Source organism: Peromyscus maniculatus, chromosome 4 (genome assembly GCF_049852395.1).
Source record: "Peromyscus maniculatus bairdii isolate BWxNUB_F1_BW_parent chromosome 4, HU_Pman_BW_mat_3.1, whole genome shotgun sequence".
Classification (NCBI taxonomy): Eukaryota; Metazoa; Chordata; class Mammalia; order Rodentia; family Cricetidae; genus Peromyscus; species Peromyscus maniculatus.
This window is the reverse complement of record NC_134855.1, coordinates 156,737,902-156,752,458: the sequence shown is the minus strand read 5'-3', so window position 1 is coordinate 156,752,458 and position 14,557 is coordinate 156,737,902. Positions and strand designations below refer to the sequence as shown.

Genomic DNA, 14,557 nt, shown 5'->3' with positions numbered 1-14,557 from the left:
TGTGGGAACCAGAGATGGAGTGTTATTTCATAAAGTGTTGTATTTGGGTGTCAAGTTGGCAATGGGGTAGATTTGTGAAAATTAATTTTGATTACCTACTTGACTGGGTTATAAAACACCTGGGGCATTCATAAGGCTCACCTTTGGATGTGTCTGTAAGGGACTTTCCAGAGTGTTAGTGAAGCAGGTAAAACACACCCTAAATATGGATAGTTTTAGCTCCTGAGCTGGGGTCTCTTTCATAAAAAGGGAAAATGGGAGAAAGCCAGGTGAGCCCTGGCATTCTTCTGTCTCTACTTGCTGATCAGCACCATGGACCAAGTTACTCATACCATCATGATTTCACTGCCACGATAGGCTGCATTCCCCTGAGAGCCAAAAAGATCCCTTCCTTTATTAAGATAGACTGTGTCAAGTATTTAGTCACAGTCACAAGAAAAGTCACTAATAACAGTGCTGTCCAAACTTACATTTGGGTAACACAAACGAGAAACCCGGCACTTCCAGTTAGACATGCGAGCACACTCACAGGCTCCCAGGACAACCCAGAACTAAGCCTTATCCCTCCTTGGAACGCTCAGCCACCAGGAGCCAGGTGCATGCTCAGGACAAACACACCCACATTCTAGGGCTGGAAATCAACCAGCTTGTGCTCCAAATGGATCAGGCACCCACTAGGGGGACGAGAACACCTCCCATGTCCATGGCTCACCTGTGCTACTCTCCTAGACAGGAAGCACCCAAGCCCCACAAGGACCATCCAACTATTAGTGAGGTACAGGCAGCCCTCAAGTGCCTGTGGATATTCATCTGTTCCTAAAGGCTTACCTTAATCCTTCCTAAATCCCCACACACTGTCAGCAAGAAAACACAGTGAATCTGAACCAACAAGGCCAAATTAAAGTGGTTATGTGGGAAGTCCTTAGCTTTTGGGCAAGGTCTGCCTTCAGACAGTCTCTGTGGCCAGCCTCCTCTCAGCTGGCTACTGGGATGCAGCTGTCCCTTTGAGTCTTAATTATGGATACTTAATTATGGACACAGGACATCGAATGGTTGTGCGTGCACAGGGCAAGATGGACTGAGAAGAAATGGGCAGCTATAAAAGCTGGAGCTCTCCTTTCACAGAGAGCTTCCTAACAGTGGTGGCTCAATGCCTCAGTTTCCCCCATGAGCATGCCAACAGGGACTGCTGCCCAGTGCAGGAAGCTCAGCAAGTCCTCACATGTGACAGCCAGACAGACTTCCAGAAGTGGCTGCTGTGTCACCAGCATGGGCCTCTGACCCTCTGCACAGGGCACCGATGAAGTAAGGGGAGCTTTTACGGTTGATTAAATTAAAGGATTTGAAGTTCAAGCTGATCATAGATTATGCCAGTGGGCCATTGTCATCACAGATGGTCCTGAACCAGATGAGAGGTGGGGCAGACTGAAGCATGGCAGGAGCAGACACGATGCACTGCTGGAAAATGTAAACTGTAAACTGGAAAATTCTCCCCTGGAGCCTTCAGAAGGAGCTGGTCTGTCACCACTACACCTTTATCCCAGCCCACTGAGACCCATGGCTGCCTCCTGACACTCAGAAGTGTTGGCTGATAAACTCCATGTTTGGGTCAATCATATTAATTACATAATAAATTATTTATTACAATCATAATAAAATTACAATAATAACTATGTAATCTGTAAAATGAGAACATCCACAGAGCCTAAGTCTGTGGCATGTGACCTGAGCATCCCTTAGAACCATCTGGAATCTGGGGGTAGCACAGCAGAATCACACAAGGAGATGTGCAGGCACAAAGCACACTCTCCAGACACTGCTTCCCTCACCCTTGACCCCTGATGGGGCACTGGAAGGAAACGGCCTTTTTAGGTACAGTCTGGCCAAGTGTTTGATTCTGTTTAAGTTTGTGCTACTGCTGCTGCTGGAAGATGGGGCTTTCTGGATGCTAACCAAATGCTTTCCCATTGAGCCACATCCCCAGCCCTTTGTTCTCTTTAAAAAAAATTGTTTGCTCTTACATATTTATGTGTATGTGTGTATCTCTGTATGTGCATATGTCATATGAGTACAGAGCCCTCAGGGACCAGAAGAGGAGCTGGAGCTGGAGTTATAGGTGATTGTGAGCTACCTGCAATGGTTTGAATAAGAACAGCCCCCATGGCTCATATATTTGAATGCTTAGTTGCCAAGGAATGGTTACTCTTTGATAGGGTTAGAAGGATTCAGAGCTGTGGCCTTGTTGGAGGAAGTGTGTCAATGGGGAGTGGGGCTTTGAGGTTTCAAAAGCCCAAGCCTGGCCCAGTGTCTTCCTCTGTCTATCTGCCTATGGATCAGGATGTAGCTCTCAGTTCCAGTGCCTGCTTGAGTGCTACTATACTCCCTGCCATAATAATGGACTAAATCTCTGGCACTGTAAGCAAGCCCTCAGTTAAATGATTTCTCTTATATTAGTTGCTTTGGTCATGGTGTCTCTTCACAGCAACAGTAACTAAGACACCACTCAACATGGGTGCTAGGAACCACACTAACTGGAGACCTCTGGAAGAGCAGCCAGCGCTGTTGACTACTGAATCATCACTCTAGCCTGCCCTGTCCCAGCCCTGTTCTGTTTTGAATAAGAACACAAAAAACAACAAATGCTGGTGAGGAGATGAGGAAAGAGGACCCCTTATTCACTGTTGGTGGGGATGCAAACTGGTGTAGCCACTATGGAAATCAAGATTGGGGTTTCTCAAAAAACTAAAAATAGAATTAATATGACCCAGCTATACCAAGGCTGGGCATATACCCAAGGGTCTATATCCATATACTCAAGAGTTTACATCATATACCCAAGGGTCTACATCAATATACTCAAGGGTCTACATCATATATCCAAGGGTCTATATCACATACCCAAGGGTCTACATCCATATACCCAAGGATCTACATCCATATACTCAAGGGTCTACATCATATACTCAAGGGTCTACATCATCTACCCAAGGGTCTATATCATCTACCCAAGAGTCTACATCTTATACCCAAGGGTCTACATCCATATACCCAAGGGTCTACATCATCTACCCAAGGGTCTACATCATATACCCAAAAGTCTACATCCATATACCCAACCAAGGGTCTACATCATATACCCAGGGGTCTATATCATACACCTAAGGGTCTACATTCATATACCCAAGGGTCTACATGATACCATAGAGATGATTCTAAATCCATGTTCATTGCTTCTCTGTTCATGATATCAAGGAAGTGAAGTCAACTTAGATGTTCATCAACAAAAGAATAGATAATGCAGTGTGGTGCATATGCACAATGGAATTTTATTTAACTGTAAAGAAAAATGAAACCATAAGACTTTCAGAAAAATTGATGGATTAGGAAATTATTATGTTAAGTGAGGTGGCCCATTTTCAAAAAGTCAAAAGCCTTATGTTCCATCTCATATGAAGATCTCAGTTTTAAATTGCGAGATATATATATAGATATATATATATATATATATATATATATATATATACACATACGTGTGTGTGTGTGTGTGTGTGTGTGTGTGTGTGTGTGTGTGTGTGTAGGAGGGATAGAGGTCATGAAAGCAGAAGGGAGACCAGGAGGAAGAGGTGAGGTCACATAACACATGTGACATGGAAGAGGAATGGGGCTCCGGGGAGTGGAAGAGCATGAAGAGATCTACAAAAAGAAATTTGCACACTAATTCACAAAAACAAAGTAACAGGCTGCTGGAAGATGGGGCTTGGTGGATGCAGAATCCCCCATGACAGTGCTGGAAGCAGCAGAGAGGGGGCAGCCCAGAGCCAGGGCAAAATCCTTTCACCAAAAAACTGGGTTTGCAATGTAGGTCAGAGCCTCTCTGGGGATAAAGGATCAAGCAGATGCCATGAGGGCACTCCAGAGAACTTTATCACCTCCGCAGACAGAGATTTCTCAGGGCTCGTGGCATTTTTTATTGGTGAAATTCACTCATAGGAAAAATTGCTCCCTCAAGAAGTCAGAATAATAGGTACATTCTTGAGAAAGATGAACGCCTGCCTGCTTGCTCTCACCTCATGATTACTTCTGCCATTTGCTTAACTATACTTCCAACAGGAAAAAGAAAGAGAAGGGAGAGGGCCACCCCATCCTCACTTTTAACCCACATTCACTTGCAAATTTGGGGAATTCACAAAATTTCCACATTCTGAAATTAAGCTCATGAAGGATCATGAAGAAAGGCCACAGGTGCCCATATATCATACACAGTTCATTTAGACTGTAGTATGAAGTTCATTATGATCTTTTAGTAAAATTCACAAACCCAGCAGGGCAGAATTGGAAAAATCACCATTTCTGAAACAAAACAAAACCTTGAATGTCTTTGCAGCTGACTCAAAAATCATGAGCTGGAGAGATATCTCAGTGGTTAAGAGCATGGGCTGCTCTTGCAGAGGACCATGGTTCAATCCCTAGAACACACGTGGGGCTCACATCCATCTATAACCCCAGTCCCAGGGGATCTGACACCCTCTTCTGGACTCCACAGGCACCAGACATGCACAAGGTGCACAGACATGTAAGCAGGCAAAATACCCATGCACATAAAAGTAAATATATTTTTAAATAAAAAAATTGTAAGTGCCATTTGGTGGAATGGATCCTGTGCCTGGCTAGAGAGGGCACCATGGAGGAAATTCACAGAGGCTCACAAGGACTGGGCCTGGAGCTCTGTGATGCTGCAGGTCACACTGAGAGACAAGGACAGAAGGACTCAACATACAGCCAGGACCCCAGGTCCCAGCAGAAAGGACACACATGTGGGAGATGAGGAATGTATGTCCCCAGATCCTACAAGAGATGTGTCAGGCAGCTGAGATCCCAGGACCTTTCTATGAATCTGGGCTCAACCTGCCCCCAGGTTCCTGGTGCCAGGGGTCACAATGTGATGCAATAGTGGTTCTATGCACAAACCCAGCCAGAAGCAGGTGTGTTCAGGCTTCCAGAGCTGGCCAGATCCTGATCTAGAGCCTTCCTTACTGTATGCCCAGTGCTAACACAATCTGAAAGTCCTTCCCAGGACTTCCTGCTGCCTCCCCAGAATATAAAACCGCTGGCATTGCAGAATCCCAACCTTCCAATGCCAGAGCTGTTTGTAGAGCCCAGGGGCCCAAGGAGTTGGGACACAGTGCAGGAGGAGGCCTGAGCATGGGTGCTGGCTGTGGAGGGTTTCTGACACCGAGTCTCCACAATGCAGCTGTCTGGGCAGAGGGACACTCGACACATTTCTTGGTTCTTGGACCAGTGGCTTCTGAACATATGGGGATCTGACTGTATGCATCCATTTCTAGACTCTCTATGCCATCTGCTCTGATGTCACAGGGAGAGCAGGAGTAGCTAGGGGCACAGGGCTGGACAAACGGGAAGAAGAGCAATCGGCTAATCGGCCTCACTGACCCTCAGTTTCTGATCTAGCAACAGGCTTTTCTGGGGATTTAGTAAGATATCTGCAAAGCGCTGCTCAGAAGCTGAAGTCGTCACATCACGATTACACAGTCTCACGGTCCTTCATCTTCAGTTTGATCAAAACGAATGCTTTGAAGACACAGTCTTCAGTGTGTCCCCACTCTCTGCCTGGGACTGGTGTGCTAATCCTAGAAGCTATAAAGAATGCTATTTTCTGACACTGGTGTGTCACAGGGGTAGAGGAGAGGAGGGCAGCATGGAGGGAACCATGGCCCATGGTGTGGGGTATAGTAAAGAGCCACACTCCCTTGATTAAGCCTTTATTTCTTTGTAGGCAGTGAGACTCTGGGATTCATCTCCTCAGGCCACCACTTACAGCCAGAACAGAGACTGATGGCAGAACATGTAGGGCAGTGTATGCACTTATTTCCTTGGCTGCTAGGACCCTCTCTCTATGTGAACCACACACTCGGGATGAACAGTGTTTCTCAGACTTTATCTCTGGGCCCAGCTCTCCTTTGTCCTGCAGAGCCCTGCTGCCCATTCTGCATGGAAGCCTTGTTTAAAACCCAAGTCAGAGAAAAGCTGTTGGAAAATCAATAACTCTGTTGCTGAGACTGGCCCCAAAGACAGAGTGGACATTCTGGGGAGGCTCATGAAGTGGCAGCTAAGAGAAGCAGTGGTGTCTCGTGCTAACAACACATTCCTCCAGCTACAGGAGCAGCAAGTCCAGCTTGGTGTTCAGGGCTGTGTCCCCTCAGCCTCAAGTGACCCCGTTTCTGTCAAGACTGTGGTGTGTTGACTAACTGGCATGTAAGGGAAGACACCTAGCATGGCCTCTGTTCCTGCAGGGTGCCAAGGACACTCCTGGAGCCACTGTCTCCTGGGGGATTGGGTGAATGCCCTGGCTCAACACATTTAATAAATCCATGTCCCTGACTGGAGGGGAACAGAATTGGTGGCAATTTGTTTCACTTATTTCACAAACATTTATCAGTGTGTCTGTCATACATGCTCCCTGCACCCCAGTGTGCCCAAATCAGGAGCAGGAGGAAAGCCCAACTCACAAAGGAGTAGAGACCCAGGCCTCAGGCTGGGTAGAGGAGCCATAGACTGCAGCTCAGGCAAAGGCTTAATGGCCTGCGCCCCCAACTATTGCTGCCCTCGGCTGGGGGCTGCTGTTGGTCACTCAACTGTAGTGTTTCTGCTTACCTGTCTCACCTCTGCCCAGGTGCTCGGGTGCATCTGGGCCCAGGTCAGCTCCACCACCCTGACAGTCACAAAATGGCTACTCCACCACAAAGACCACGTCTGTGATCCAGATAGAAGGAAAGAGTCACAGGCATGGCTAGCTTAGCCTTTTCTTCTTTGTCAGAAAAAAAAAAAATTAAAAAGTCTAGCTTTCCCAGAAGCCTAACCTAATTAAATACCACTGACCAGAAAGAGGTCACATTGCCATGTGGGTGTAAAAGCCTATATAGACATTTTAAATGGGGCCCCCAGTCAGCAAAATAGGCCAGTACAGAGAATGAGTGAGGAGGACCATGGCTAGGCAGCCCGTGGGGTCTGAGGGTTCCAGAAATACCATTAGTGTCTTTATTTCAGCCTCCATAGCAGTTCCCACTCTGCCATGCATTGACCGACAATGCCACTTCCAGGCCATTCACTTCCAGTGAGGCCCAGATCCCCCGAGGCTCAGCACAGGACAGGCCTGCATGCACCTAGTACACATGCAAACACAAACACACATACCATACCACACACACCACATACATACACATCACACACTACACACTCACGCCACACGCACCACACCACACATACATACACCACACACAGTCACACACAGTCACACACAGTCACACACAGTCACACACAGTCACACACACACACACACACACACACACACACACACACACACACACACACACAATTAAAAATGAATCTTTTAAAAAACACCCAGGAAGACAGCACCTCTTGAAGGCAGAGCATGCTGACCTTCAGTGGCGTCTCAGACATTGACCCCAGGTGCCTTTCGTGACCTTTGCTTAGCTGTCCTCTCATACAAATATGGCACATGGGGTCAGCAGAGGGTCAGTCATAGTCCTCAGCTTTTGCGAGGAGGAGATGGAGGGTCAGGAGAGGCTGGGGTCATCCCTAGCTGCATGGTGAGTTGGAGACAAAGCTCAGCTACATGGGGACCAGAGAGGGAGAGGAGGAGAGAGAGGGAGGGAGAGGAGAAACAACAAATAATTCATGACTTGCCTTCCTTTTCAGGCACAGACCCTAGGATGGGGGAGTGCCCTGTGCCAGGCACTGAGGCTGTTTACCTGAGGAAACTGCTTGGCTCCCAATCTAGCAACTGGGTTATAAGTGGTGGTGGTGGGGGGGGGGGGGGTAAAACAAGTGCTGCAGTGAATTTGTGTAGCTCAGAACACCATGTGACCTGGTGGTAGCCAATGAGAACCCTTGCAAGGATTACAAGAAAAGTTTTCCTGAGACTGGAAGAAAAAAAAAAAAGCAGAAGAGTTTTCTATTTCTTCCCTCTTCTCTGAACTCAGATGCAACACACGGAGCCACAGCAGCTGGTCTATGGTGATGTGGCAATAAACTAACAAATTAGATGGTGGAACGGTAAGAATAAAGATTAGGCTTGTCATAGGCATGGATCTGATCCACTGCCCCAGCCCGAGACCATATCTCAGCACTCACTGTAGTATGAGTAAAACTAACCCCATTTATTTAAGGGCCTGTTAACTAGGTCTTAGCTTGTTGGTCAAGTAGGTTGGAATAGTAAATATGATAAAAACTGAATGATAGGTCAGGAATCTCTGCAACTATCAAGGTTTACATAAGAGAAACAGTTGGTTGACAAGGAGCAAGTGTGGCCAGTACACAGGTTTTCCCAGGCTAACAGAAGATGGAGACAGGGAGGAAATCTTCAGACACAAGCATCAGCAGCAAAGCCCTTCTTTATAACTTCTCTGAACTCAGCGCAGACTCTCCTCAGATGACCAACCAAACCCAGTTCTCCTGTACATATCAAACAGGGGCTCTGCCCAGTCACCTTTCTCCAAGACTGTGGCAGGGACCCAATCCACACATCCTTTACTTCCCTGAGACACCTGAAACCTTCCCCCACACATGGAGTTCTTTGCTGTGAGATTGGGCAGGGTAGACCCAGTTTTTGCCCTTCTTGTGGGATGATAACATGGGTCATCATGCCGGCCTGCAGTTTCCTTGGGCAGGTTGACCATTAATAATTCACCCAGGAGAGAAAGAGACACCTTCCTAAATACTTGCCCCAGCCCAAAGCAGGGCTTGGAGCAGGCTGCTTGATAGCCCTCAGAACCCGACTGTCATATTTAGATATTAGCATGCATCAGTGATCATAAGTAAATTATTCTAAGAACAGAGCCGTGGCTGCACTGCGGGCAACATTCCATGTTCGCCAGCAGAGGCATCAGGGAAACGCAAAGCCAAGTAGACCTGGAACAATGAAGGTCCAAGGAGCATCCTGCCTTCTGTACATAGTGGTTCTGCATCTCCAAAGGGCTGCTATACATGCACTTGTTACCCTGTTGGGGAAAACTATTTTAAGCCTAATTAGCAGGATTTTTTTTAGAATGCAAATGCTTTTCATTTAGACATAAAACAAAATGTCACGACATTTCCTCCACCCATTTATCACAAACAAGTTAATTACTGTGTAACAAATCTCCCCTGCTGGAATGTGGAGGTCCAGGGCTGCCGGTGAGCTGACTCAGGCATTGAGAGGAAGCCACGGGGCGGCCGGTAATAGCTCATGGCGTGCTCACCATAAAACCACGACTGGGAAGCTCTGCTTGTCAAATTAAGTAAGGTTAAGCTCTCTCCCTCGGAATAACTCAATTATCAGGAGTCATTATCTATTTAGCACAGAACCTACGGAAGCTCCGAGCTCCGAGTCTGTTTCTGACAGTCATCCTCACTGGTTCTCAGAGTGGCCAAGTCTTCTGCGCACCCAGCCATGTCTGCCCATCCTAGCTTGAGTGTATTGTGGGCCTCACTTTTCACCTCTGTGTATGCAAAATTATTTCTAAGATATAAAAACATTTTTGCTCATGACCTCTTACACCTCAAGCTCTAGGGGAAGAAAACAGGGAGAGAGCAGAGGGTGTGGGCGAGGGAGAGGTGATGCCGACATGGCTATAACCCATCCCCGTCCCCCCACATGCCCAAGAGGACAGGAGCACACAGTGGGGCCTACACCAGCGTGATCTAGGAAGCATGGCGAAGATATGGAGATTTATTTTCTGTTGTAGATACTCCTTGTTACCAGATAGCATTTTTCTCTCAAGTCTGGGTCACTGGGCGTGGCAAGATCTCCTTGTGTTTCTCAGGAGCTCTGGGAGGTCTCACGTCCCAGGGTCAGCATGATGGAGTCCAGAACGCAGCAATGGCAGGGACGAGCCACACTGGACACGGGAAGGTGGCCCACCTCATCCAACTCCAAATCAAAACATTCACGGAGCTCTTAGAGTGTCCTGAACACACTTTCTCATCAAGGCCCGTCCATTCCAAGTTTTCCTTCCTTCCTTCCTTCCTTCCTTCCTTCCTTCCTTCCTTCCTTCCTTCCTTCCTTCTTTCCTTCCTTCCTTCCTTGTTTTTTATGATCAGCAATGGTCAATGGCTTTGGCTTCCCAATTTGTAAAATAAAAAACCATCAGAAAGGTTGGATGCTGTTTTAATTCACATAATTTTTTAAGGAACAAAAATACAAAAGATTCCTGCTGGAAGGGGCCATGTCCAGCAGGTGGGAGCAACCTTTTGACATTGCATCGGGATTGTCATTGTTGCCTTCGAAGTTCAGACTGAGAACCACACAACCACTCCTCCACAAAGAAAAAGAGAAAGAAAAAGAAAAGAAACAACAACTCACAGTTCTAAGTCTAGGGTTTTATGGCCAAGTGAATTGACAGCTGCTTCTGAGTCCATGCAGACATGCCTAGAACAGCTCTCACTGTGCAGGTAAGAGCTTCCACACACCTGCACACACCTGTTCATAGACAGCTGCTCTATTTCCTACAACACAAACTCACCAGGAGAAGTCAACAACTTTAAGACTTCAGACCAATATGGAAATTAGGATTTGACACCCCTTCTGAAAGCCTACTTCCCCTGTCTCTACTATATCAGTTCAAACTTCTGAGAAACTGAGGCCAAGAGCAAAAACTCCTAGACTGAAACCTCAGAGCCAAGTCTCTTATCTCCCACTCTATGCAGACAGAAAGTTTAATTAGTTTGTCTGGAAAAGGGAAACAGATTTTCAATGAGTTTTCTAGCTATCTCCCTCTGCCCCTTGCATACCTTGGTTTCAGAAGCTCGATGCCCTTCCCCGGGGTCTGTGTTTTCCTATCATTGGAGGGGCAGTCATGAAAGCCACAAGCCACATTTGTGAGCAGAATGTCTGTGGGCTTATTTACCGAGCTCCCAACAACATCGTCTGCTTTGTCACGCATTTCAAAGTGGGGATAATTTAAGAGTCCTGCATTTCATACATAAAAATACTCAGTAAAGAAGTCTCCCTGCACAGCATTGGGCGACAACATTCCACGCGAATTCCCATTTGTTGCCCAGGAAATGATTCACCTCAGTCCAAAATGACAGGCAGGCCTTCGGAATCATTCACCACTTGCAAGGAGCCTCTCAGTTGGCCTACTGGAACCTGCTTGATCTCACACCCATCTCTTGGCAGAGAGCAGGGGCTCCAAGGCCAGCCAAGCCTTCCACTTCATCCCCGCCCCCTCCACATCTCCACATACACACACCCTGCTCTACCTCGGAGTAGTTTCTCTCCTTCCAGGACGTTCGGGGAGATCAAGGCAGTGTAGTCTTCTTCGGAGAAGCCAGCTTTACAGGCCTCTCTGACTGTAAGATCCTCATGGTGGGCCTGGGGATGGAAAGGAAAGTGTGAATCTAAAATAAGTTAACAGAAATTTAATCCAACCCACATTTGTCACGGCCACCTCACAAGCCTCTGGCTGAGAAGTGCAGATAAACCACCATCTCCACCCAGAGGTGGTACTGGGATCCTCAGGTCTCTGGGGGAACTTCAGGTTGTATTAGCCCCGGCTAGGAGAATCTTCCCCCACCGGACAGCTGCACCTACATCCGTGGGAAGTACAGGGTCAGCTGATGCCTAGACCAGGTGCCAGAGGGCCCTTGTTGGTATATGGCAGGGGGAAAAGACAGTGAAGTGCCGGGGAGGAGAGGTGGGTGAGCATCAGCAGCACCAGCAGGCTTCACCAGTGGCTCACCCAGCCCCAGGCAAAGCCAGGCGGCTGGAGAGGGAGGGAGTTCTGCTAGGAACCATCTCTCCAGGCTGCAGAGCTCTCTGCCTTTAGGTTAGGTGAGGAGGAGGCAGCCTCCCTCCGCAGGCCACAGGGGTGGGGTTCCAAGAAAGGAGCTGGCAAAATCAAAGAGATTCCAGGGCTGTTTCTGAGCTGAGCAAAGGGAGTGACCAGTTCTGCTACCAGGCTGCAAGGAGGCAAGGCGTGTGTGTGTGTGTGTGTGTGTGTGTGTGTGTGTGTGTGTGTGTGTGTGTGTGTGTGTGTGAAGTTCACCCACCCAATGTCCTGGACTCTTATTCACCCTGAAGCCCCTGTTTCAAGCCTAGTCAGGAGGGAGGGTTCCCCTGATTGACCAGAAGGGCTTGCTTTCCGCTCCTCTGGAAGTCTAGATCTGTAGGAAGGGAAAGCAATGAGTGGGCAGGGGTTTCCACCCAAGCTGCCAGAAAGGGAGATTGCATGTGTCCCCACCAATCCAGTCCGCTACCGGGCGGAGAAAGCGCACCAGGTGCCGTGTCCCTGGTGATGAGCTCCCGGAGCCGCGGGCGCAGCAGGCACCCGGCAGTCTCCGCTTCGCGGGCCGCCGGAGCGGAACGCGCCTCGCTGCCGGCCGAGTCCTCCAGCTGCGCGCAACGGCGCCGCCCGGGTTCGGCTAGGAGGCCACCCGCAGCCCGCAGCCCGCAGCCCGCAGCCTATAGCTGGGGTGGAATCCGGCCCCGGAGGCTGGGAGAAGACTGGTCGGATCGAAGATCTTCCTCGGGTCAAACTCAGAATCGCAAACCTGGGGACTGCAGCTCCGACATGCACTTGCAGCCCGCGGGAGGCGAAAGTCGGCCGGGAAAGTTTCTGTCCCCCCGGGGCGTGTTCCCCGCGCACGGCGACGGTCCAGTGGCCTCGGAGCGGGCGGTCCCCGGCCCTGGTTCATCGCCGAGATTACCTCGGCGTGGCAGCGAGCAGGCCACCGGACCGATCGGCCACGAGAGGGGGTTCGGGCCACTCTATCTCCGCTCAGGGTCGCCGCGGGAGCTGCCGCTGAGCCGCGCAGAGGCCCCGCAGCGAGCCTGAGCCACCCAACTGAGCCGGCTAGGGACCGCGCAGAGACGGTGTGGGGATAGCGCGGGTGTCCAGCTCCTGTGCCCGGGCTTAGTGCTTCGCGCTCCCGCCGCGCCCTCTTTCCGGTCCTTCTCTAAGTCGAGAGGACTCGCCAGACACCACGGCTACAGCCCGTGCCCCGTAGTCGCCTCCGCCTCCCACCTCAGCTGCGCTCCGTGGCACCCACGAGACCCGGGCGAGCGCTCCGCGCAGCGGACCCGACCCCGGCAAGCGGCTGGAACTCAGGATGCGCTGCTGCCGGGCGATGGAGGCGAGCGCTACGCCAAAGAGGGCGGCCCCGGAGCGCAGATCGGGCAGCGAGATGGCATCCCGGGTCCCGCCTGCTCCGCCCCGCAGCTCCCGGCTCCGATCGCGGGCGGCTTCGTGCAGCGCGGGCGGCGGGATGAGAGAACCCGGGTAGCCCAGCCAACCCCACGCGTTCCTGGACCGCCCGCGAGCAGGGAGGCGGCAACTTACCCGGAGCGCGCCCGAGAGCCCGAGTAGCAGCAGAGGCAGCACCGAGCCCGTGGTCATGGTCTCCGTCGCGCCGCGCCGCCCTGGCGCTCTCCCGGTGCCCGGCTTCCCCCGCCGCGGCAACGCTCCGCCCGCGCCCGCCCTGCTGCTCCCCGCGCTCGCCGCCCGGGCTCCGGGAGCCAGGCCAAGTGGGCCGGCGGCGCGCTCCCTCCGGCCGGTGCGTCCGCCGGCCTCGCAGCCGCCCGCGCCTCTGTTCCGCGCGCTCGGAACTGCAGGTGAAGCCGCGCGGCCGCCCCGCCGAGGCCCCGCCCCTCCGGCCGGGCCTGACGCGGGCCTTAAAGGCGCCGCTCCCGCGCCCACTCGCTCAACAACCTGCGAGCATGGTTGTTTGCTGCCCCGCCGGCCTCAGTCCCAAGGGACATCTGGAGCTCCGTTTCGGCAGAAGTAGACAAGCACACTCGGCCTCTAGGAGCAAAGACTGTGTGGACTGAAGACGGTACTGGGGTCTCCGTGCCCAAGTTAGATGTCCTTTATAGTTTGTGGGACGCCCTCGCGATCACCCCGTGATCTTAGGTCAGCTTCTTTCCAGAGCCCACTGTGGAGAGTGGACACTTTCCTCAGCCATTGTGTCTTCTAACTCCCCTGACACAGGCCTTTGTGGTGGCCTCCAGTCCACCGAACAACTGACGAGGATACCTAGAGAGGTCAGAAGAGAAGGGAGAAGGGAGGGGGTCATTCTCCAGCTGACAGGGCTCCTCTGACCCCTTCAGCCCAAGAGAAAACTTAGGATGTGAGCCTGGCTCTGAGCACACTGCAAGGTTTGGAAGGGACCCTGCTCATCCCTGCAGGAAGGCCTGAGAAGGCAAGGAAGAAATCAGAGGCCCTGAAAAGGAAGGATCTCCAGCAGGCAGAGCTGTCAGGCCTGTCAGCTCCCTGGGCAGGCCAGCTCCATTTGCTTCGCATGGGCAATTTCCAAGCCCGACTTGTGGGGTTTTTTTTTTTTCTTTTTTTTTCAAGGATCATATCGCTCCCATTGAAAAATAAGGGCAGCTTGGATTGTGAGTGAAGGCTTCCCCGCTCCTTCCTTATCTAAGGAATGAAGAGAAAAGTGGAATGTTTGCTCAGATATTTCACATGTTCTTTGTCTCTCTTCTGAGGGAATCTGTGTCCAGAATACAATAGCTCTGGTTTGAGAAGAGTGG

The 14,557-nt window shown here is 50.6% G+C and overlaps 1 protein-coding gene across 1 annotated transcript in view; it reads right to left on the bottom strand.

Moving 5' to 3' along the window:
* The window catches only part of Cdh4 (cadherin 4), a 484,625-nt gene extending 471,111 nt beyond the window's left edge, over positions 1-13,514 (bottom strand). The window contains exons 1-2 of the mRNA XM_042276920.2: positions 13,359-13,514; positions 11,281-11,392 (exon numbers count right to left, since the gene is read on the bottom strand). Coding sequence (XP_042132854.1) covers positions 11,281-11,392; positions 13,359-13,415 — 169 coding nt within the window. The 5' untranslated portion in view covers positions 13,416-13,514. The remainder of the gene's footprint in view (positions 1-11,280; positions 11,393-13,358) is intronic.
* Positions 13,515-14,557: the final 1,043 nt, after the last annotated feature.